The sequence below is a fragment of the Dermacentor albipictus genome, unplaced genomic scaffold (assembly GCF_038994185.2).
Source record: "Dermacentor albipictus isolate Rhodes 1998 colony unplaced genomic scaffold, USDA_Dalb.pri_finalv2 scaffold_14, whole genome shotgun sequence".
In the NCBI taxonomy this organism is placed as follows: domain Eukaryota; kingdom Metazoa; phylum Arthropoda; class Arachnida; order Ixodida; family Ixodidae; genus Dermacentor; species Dermacentor albipictus.
Genome location: NW_027225568.1, coordinates 14,048,730 through 14,056,261, shown reverse-complemented (window position 1 = coordinate 14,056,261; position 7,532 = coordinate 14,048,730). Strand labels below are relative to the sequence as shown.

Here is a 7,532-nt window from a genome sequence, read left to right as displayed (position 1 = left end):
AGCGACATAACTTGCCGCATGTTGCAATTGAGAAGTTGTTCTCTGAATTGCACCTGGTGTTCGAGGAGTTGCTTAAGGCGTACGCAAGTGAAATTGCAAGTACCATGCAAGCATACACACCAGGGTCCGACCTAGAGGATTCGCTCAAGTGTAATTTTGTTGATCAAATTTTCAGTGGTATCACCAGCAGACGAAAGAGAGAAAAGTATGCTCAAGATAATTTTCCTTACGTAGCACCTGAGCAACAGATCATTGGACAAAATTCGAGGTATCATTATGTTCCATTGCCTAAGCTTCTTCTTGTGCTTTGTGAAATCCCCGATATTTCTGCTCACCTCACTACACCAGAGGTTGATAACCATGCACCCACTGTGTACAGGGATTTTACAGATGGCCAGTTGTATAGACATCTTCTGTCACTCATCTCACCAACAGCTGCACACACTATTGTTATTTTGTTTTATTCAGATGAAATAGAAATCGTAAATCCTTTGGGTGCCAAACGGGGCATGCACAAACTTTTGGCATTCTACTGTGTCTTGCTAAATCTTCATGTCAAATATAGGTCGCAGCTTCAGAACATCTATCTAGTTATGATTGTGCGTTACAGTTACATTAGCTCTTATGGCCTGAGAGCAATTTTGCAACCACTGGTAGATGATCTGAAGCATCTGCATGAGCATGGAATCAAGTTCTATATGAGGGGGATAGAAGAGCATGCTCAGGTACTCGTTTTTGGCTTCTGTGGTGACAACTTGTCACTCAACCGCTTGGGAGGGTTCTCATGCTGCTTCAGCAGTGGCCGAGTATGCAGATTTTGTATGGTGTATGCTAAACACCTTGCGGACAAAACTAGTGGTGCTGTGTGCCAAGCACCTACGGCAAGTAGGCACCAGCTCCACCTTCAAGCACTGGCTGTGAACAGCATCTATAATAGGCGGTTGTATGGGGTAAATGAGGAGTCGCCTCTTGAGCTTGCATATTTTGATGGGACCCGCCAGCTGCCCCCAGATTTGATGCATGACATCTTGGAGGGGACAACTGAATGTGTCCTTCGCCAGGTTATGAAGTCGCTCCTTTCCTCCGGTGTCCTATCCAAAAAGGATGTGGAGGAAATATCATCATTTCCATACGGCCCAAATGACAGAAAGAACAAGCCTGTTCAAGTTAACATGTCCTTCATCAACAACAAAGCAACTCTGAGAGGAACCGCATCAAGCAAATGGTGCGTGCTGAGGTTCATACCCCTGGTACTCGGACCAAAAGTTCCTGAAGGAAACGAAGACTGGGAACTGTTGCTACAGTTTCGAGAGGTCACTGACATCATTTTTGCCCCAGAGATACCAGCTGAGCGTCTTGCATACCTTGATGTCCTTGTGGAAACGTTTCTGACAGAGTTTGCCAACAGATATGGCCGATAAGTTATAACACCAAAGATGCACTACATGGTTCATTATGCAAGGTGTGTGCGTGAGATGGGACTATTAAAACATCTCTGGTCCATGAGGTTCGAGGCCAAGCATCAAGAGCTGAAGAAACAAGCATCGTGTGTGAAGAACTACAAGAACATTACACTCACGCTTTCAAAACGACATCAGCTGAAGCAAAGCTTTCAGATGCAGTTTTTTCAGCTCTATGAAGGTCTTGCAACTTCACAGAGCAAGCCTGTTGATTATGACAGACTCCCAGAGTGTGCCAAAGGGGTCCTGCCAGTGACAACTCATGAAGTCAAGTCCGCAACTTTTGATAAGTGCAAGTACAGATGTGGCAGCATCTTGGTTGCACAAAACACTGACAGCCCTGATTTTCAAGAAATCGAGTCTCTCTATGTTGCCAGTGGCAGGCTGTATATTCTGACCAGAATTTCAATACTAAATAAGTTTGACCGACACAGATTTTGTTATGTGGTTTGAAGGTCGCATCAGCGGCAACTTCACGAGACTGCGGACCACTTCGCACCTTGTCTCCTTGACATGTATGAGAACGGAGAAATTGTCCCAAAGTGGGAGCTTTGGTGATGAATAATGGTGATGGCTTCACCACCACAGCAGTGGTGAAATGGTAGAGCATCTGCCTCGTTTGTGGGAGGTCCTGGGATCAAATCTTGGTGCTGCCAGAAATGTACCGGCCTTTTCTAATGGGTAGGGATGTACCAATACCTGGCACTCAGTTGTTCGTACTGCCATAGGGCAATATGAACCCGTTTCTACCCATTAGGAGCTCATCTGGGGATTGTTCTCCTACAGTTAGCGTTAAGTCGCAGTTAAGTCGCACCACTGTGGTGTCCTTGCCTTCATTGCTGCCTTTTTTTTCATTGAATTGGCTGTTCAGAAGACCCTGTCTAATTGACCATTCTCGTTCGTTGTTTCTAGATGGTGTAAGCATCTTTTCAGTCCTCCCAGGCTTGCTGTGGGTTGTCAGCTGGCTCGAGGTGTGACAGCGGTAGCAGGAATGTGTTGGCCATAGTTGTGGGGTGGTTCTGATTACTCTGACACCATGTTGTGCTGTTGCTGGAGTGAGTCAGACGCAGGACCAGCCGAGCCGAGAACAGAAATGGAACTGTGTGTACTCAGGCTGTACAGATTCACAACACGTCATAGGTGATGCAAGCTGTCTGCAAGCTGTCAGTTAAATTGAAAGGCGTCACATAGATAGCAGGAGAAGAGGAAGCGATGCGAATATATACCAGGCACTAAAGACGATGATGAGCTGCTTGTATCAAGCAGTGACATGCACACAGTGTTGCAACTGTGAGAAAAGCATTCTTTATTAGGCGTTTGCCGTTATATAGTGCCGTTTGCACAAGCCGGCCGGGAAGGCCAGCTTGTGCGCGTACTGGCACGGGGCCGGCACTCGGATGGTGCCGGGCCAGTTGAAGTACAGGTGGGTCAACTTGTACGACAGCCGCTGCATGTGGTCTGGCTTGAGGCCCGTCGTGTCGTAGATGACGTTGTAGTGGGTCTGGGACGCTGTGCCCTGGCGGACGCTCTGCAACACCAGGAAGAAGTCGTAGCGTTCAGGGCGCGTCAGCTCGGTGTCGACTACGGTGCCAGGCAAAGGCTTGCCGTAGGCCCGCTCGGCAGGTGCGAGAAGAAGCGCGTGGTGATGCGCTTGGTGACCACCACAAAGGCCAGCTTGTGGTCCACGCCCGGGAAGAGTTCGTCCAGTGAGCTAATAATCTGTTTGATTTCCCACTCTTGTACCTGGGTGCAAAGGGGGCAGAGGACAATGTGATGTAGGAAAGAAAGGCGATGGGAAACTCCAACATTGCGTTATTACAAAAAAAAGTGGCTTCTTACACGAAAGTAGCTCCCTTATATTGAACATTTGTTAGAAGCACGTTACCGTAAATAGTGGAATATATATAGATAGGGTTCCTATGTTAATGAGCAATGAAAATAGTGGAAATGTGCCCCCTTGTCTTATAAGCAGGTCTTCCTGCAAAGAATACAGCAATGTTTAAAAATTGCCAATGGAAGAAAGCACAATTCTAGTGCTTGAGGTGGTCCACTTGAAGACGCTGACTTTACTTGCATGAGAAATCAAAATGCAGATTCGACTAACAAAATAGCACAAAGTTTTTTTTAAAGTAATTTCTATACGGCACATATTGCAATTCATAAATTGTAACCCGCCGTGGTTGCTCGCTATGGTGTTAGGCTGCTGAGCACTAGGTCGCGGGATCGAATCCTGGTCACGGCAGCCACATTTCCATGGCGGCAACATCCGAAAACACCCGTGTGCTTAGATTTGGGTGCACATTAAAGAACCCCAGGTGGTCGATATTTCCGGAGTCCTCCGCTATGGTGGGCCTCATAATCAGAAGGTGGTTTTGGCAGGTAAAGTCCCATAAATTCATTCATAAATTGTAGCCCACAAGAGTGCAAGGCAAGTCGACCTGAAAACAATTCTGTGGAGAAAAGCATTTTTGATTTCTTTGCCATTAAACTTGCAGTAAAATGCACTCTTGTTCCACTTACGTCCTTTTTTTTAGGAAAACGCCATTTTATGCATTGAAGCACAAAAGTAACTGGGTAACTGGATTGAACCGTGTTCGCTGGCTCACCCTCACATGCTTTCACTTATACAGAACCTCACGGCGACGGCAACGTCGACAGCGGAAATCCGCCTGTTTTTATTGCTATTGCAATAAAAACAAGTTCGTGAATTTTTGTGGATAAGTTCAATAATGCATTCCCATTTCTCATGCAAGTAATGTGAGCCAGCCTCTTCGAGTGGACCAGCTTAAGGACTAGAACTGTGCTATCTGGTACAGGTGATCTTTAAAAAAATGCTTCAACTCTTAAACAGACATCATAGTGTTTGCACGAGGGAAGACGGAGGGCATATGCAATGGTCCATACCAAGCTGGAACATGGCACCATTATAACAAGGTCACATTTTATACTAAAGTACCTTTGCTTTATCCAATATTTGTTATCAGCATGTAGTATACAGTGAAACCTCGCTTACAAACACCACATCAACAAACTTTTGAGAATAACAAACTCTTTGGAAATCTCCTGCTGAATGCTTACAATTTCAATGCAAGAATATTTCGGTACTCCACTCTAAGCCAAAAAATGGCTGTGGCTTAGGTAAGGTTAAGCCCAGGATGCGAAGCATACTAGCCTTTATTTTAGTTGTTGAACCACTGTTTAGCTTGGTGAACTGCTGTTGCTTGGCTATATTTGGTTCGGCTAGACGAAGAAACAACTCATGCGTTACTCTGCTTCGCCTTGGACGCCCCGCATTGGACGCGGTGAGCGTCGAGCAACGCAGCGTTCGGCGCGGCAACGAAATGTGCGCCTGAGCAAGCGACGCACGCCTGAGCCTTAGAAACAGCTCGTTTCTAAGGCAACACCGCATTCACTAGAGGCGCTTTTGTACCGCTTTGAAGCATCGTACTCGTGGCTCAGTGGTAGCGTCTCCGTCTCCCACTCCGGAGACCCTGGTTCGATTCCCACCCAGCCCATCTTGCAAGAGTTGAGCCAAAGCCACTTCTCCTCTGTCGTGACGTCACGGTGTCACGTGGTATTCAAGGCGACACCGCCGCGCCTGAGGAGCTGGGTTGAGCTCTCGTAATATGCTTCGCATAAAAGAACTGAAACGGGTATGACTGTTAGTCTCTTGGAGGACTAAATGAGCTGCCACAGATTTTGAACCAATTTTGGACTAACTGCGGGAGCAAATGCGGCGGCCTAACTGGGGGAGCAACTACTGCAGACTAAAAGTGAGGGCAACTTTTAGTCCCTCCCAGTTTCCGTTCGCCTGTTAACCGCTGATCCCTAGAGGGTCAACGGTTAGTCTGTTAAAGTTAGTCTACAGGAGTAACTGCAAAAGCAACCTTTAGTCCCTCCCAGTTAGTCCCTAGAGGACCAACAGTTAGTCTGTTAAGGTTAGTCCACAGGGAGTAACTGCAGGAGCAACTTTTAGTCCTTCCCAGTTAGTCCCTAGATTACCAACGGTTAGTCTGTTCAGGTTAGTCTACAGGGATTAACTGCAGGAGCAACTTTTAGTCCATCCCAGTTAGTCCCTAGAGGATAAACAGTTAGTCCCCTTAGGTTAGTCCAGAGAGAGTAACTGCAGGCGCAACATTTATTCCCTCCCAATTAGTTTCTAGAGGTTCAACGATTAGTCTGTTTAGGTTAGTCCGCAGGGACTAACTTTACGAGCAACTTTTAAGCCAGGGAGGACCAATGGTTGGGCTGGTTAAGTTAGCCCAGAGACTATCTGTTCGCCAATCTCTGGAGAAATCTTTTTCTTTCAAGTACTTCCACTAAACCAAACAGTTGTTCCCCCAAGATTAAATGTTGCCCACCATAAAGGTAATGGTTATACCACCTTAATGTTCTTCTAGAGGCTAACCGTTCAAACAGGAATGATTAACATTCAATCCGAAACACATATATAGTGTTTGGAATAAATCATACTTTTCAGTCATGCACCGAAATCACTTTTCCAATGATTCCAGGTTGCCATAGCTTTTCATGCAAAAACAATGATCGAACTCAAGTAACCCATGTTTATTTTTAATTAAATATTGCCACCATCATCTCGAGCCACAATTAACAAAACAAGTAAAAGGAATACTAGCATACAAATGCCAAGTCCTTGGTATACAGTAATGACATATAAATACAGAAGATAAAAAAAATGACTGAAAATATGCAGCAGTTCAAACAAAATAAAAACTTCAAAGTATACAGCAGATGAAACGTGTCATAGCCAGAGTAAAATCATGAAAATAAAATTAAGTCAGGAGCAGTCACAGTCAAATATAAGTTAGAAGCAGTCTACAATAAGTATGTAAAGACCTCAGTTGTGTGAACAACAATGTCGATTGTGTGGCCGTCTATACATCCACGGCTTCTACTCGGACACTGGCACTATCAGCAAGACTACAAGGTGCACAAATAATTGCTCAGGAGTTGAGCACTTATTTGCGCAGGGCATAGAGGCTTTTGTTGCCTATCTGTAAGGTAGGGCTCGACCATACGCTGCACTTCTCTACTTATATGCCACTGCACTTATCACAGACTTATTTTCCTTAACTCCTTATTTTGCCCGAACAAGTGGATCTCTTTCTATACTTTCCGCAAACACTAAGTGACTGGAATAATCTGTTACTTGATTGCCTGTTGTCTACTGAACATTTTAATTCTAATGCTTGAATGACTTTCTACCCAGTTTCTTTTCTTTTTCCATTTCATTTGCTACTTGGCTCTTTGTTGCATTTATTTGTTCATTACATACCCTCAGCCTTGTATATAAGGATGTAGCAGGATTGGTACACAAATCCAACTACGACATATGGAAGAAAGCATGGATGATGTGCAAAATTTTGTTAATCACAGCACGAAATATTGCAGGCTTCTTCCCAAGCCCCAAAGAAAAGGACAATGACTTCGAAGTAATGCATGTAATGAACATGATTAATGTCAATGTAAGAAAAGCATCATCATCAGCAGCAGCCTATTTATGTCCTCTGCAGAACGAAGGCTCCTTCCTGCGATCTCCAATTACCCCTGTCCTGCGCCAACAGATTCCAACTAGCACCTGCAAATTTCTTAATTTCGTCGCACCACCTAGTTGTCAGCCATCCTCTTCCGCGCTTCCCTCCTCTTGGTACCCATTCTGTCAGCCTAAAGGTTCAACAGTTATCTAATCTGCGCATTACATGACCTGCCCAGCACCATTCTTTTCTCTTGATGTCTATTAGAATATCGTCTATACCTGTTTGCTCACTGATCTAAACCGCTCTCTTTGTATCTCTTACAGTTATGCCTAGAATTCTTCGTTCCATCGCTCTTTGCGCGGTCCTTAACTTGTTCTCAAGCTTTTTTGTCAGTCTCCAAGTCTCCACCCTATATGTCAGCACCAGTAAAATGCACCGATTGTATACTTTCCTTTTCATTGATTACAGTAAGCTCCCACTCAGGAGCTCACGATGTCTGCCGTATGCGATCCAACCCATTTTTATTCTTCTGTGAATTTCCTTCTCATGGTCAGGGTTCTCTGTGATTAGTTCA

General features: G+C 44.9%; 1 protein-coding gene across 1 annotated transcript; it reads left to right on the top strand.

The window, feature by feature from the left end:
* Positions 1-593: 593 nt before the first annotated feature.
* LOC139051718 (uncharacterized) lies at positions 594-1,421 on the top strand. Its single transcript, XM_070528704.1, has one exon. The coding sequence runs from the start codon at positions 594-596 to the stop codon at positions 1,419-1,421; it is 828 nt and encodes a 275-aa protein (XP_070384805.1).
* Positions 1,422-7,532: the final 6,111 nt, after the last annotated feature.

What these genes read in the sequence shown, in the direction of transcription:
- LOC139051718 (XM_070528704.1), top strand. Translation starts at nt 594, where the DNA reads ATGATTGTGCGTTACAGTTACATTAGCTCTTATGGCCTGAGAGCAATT.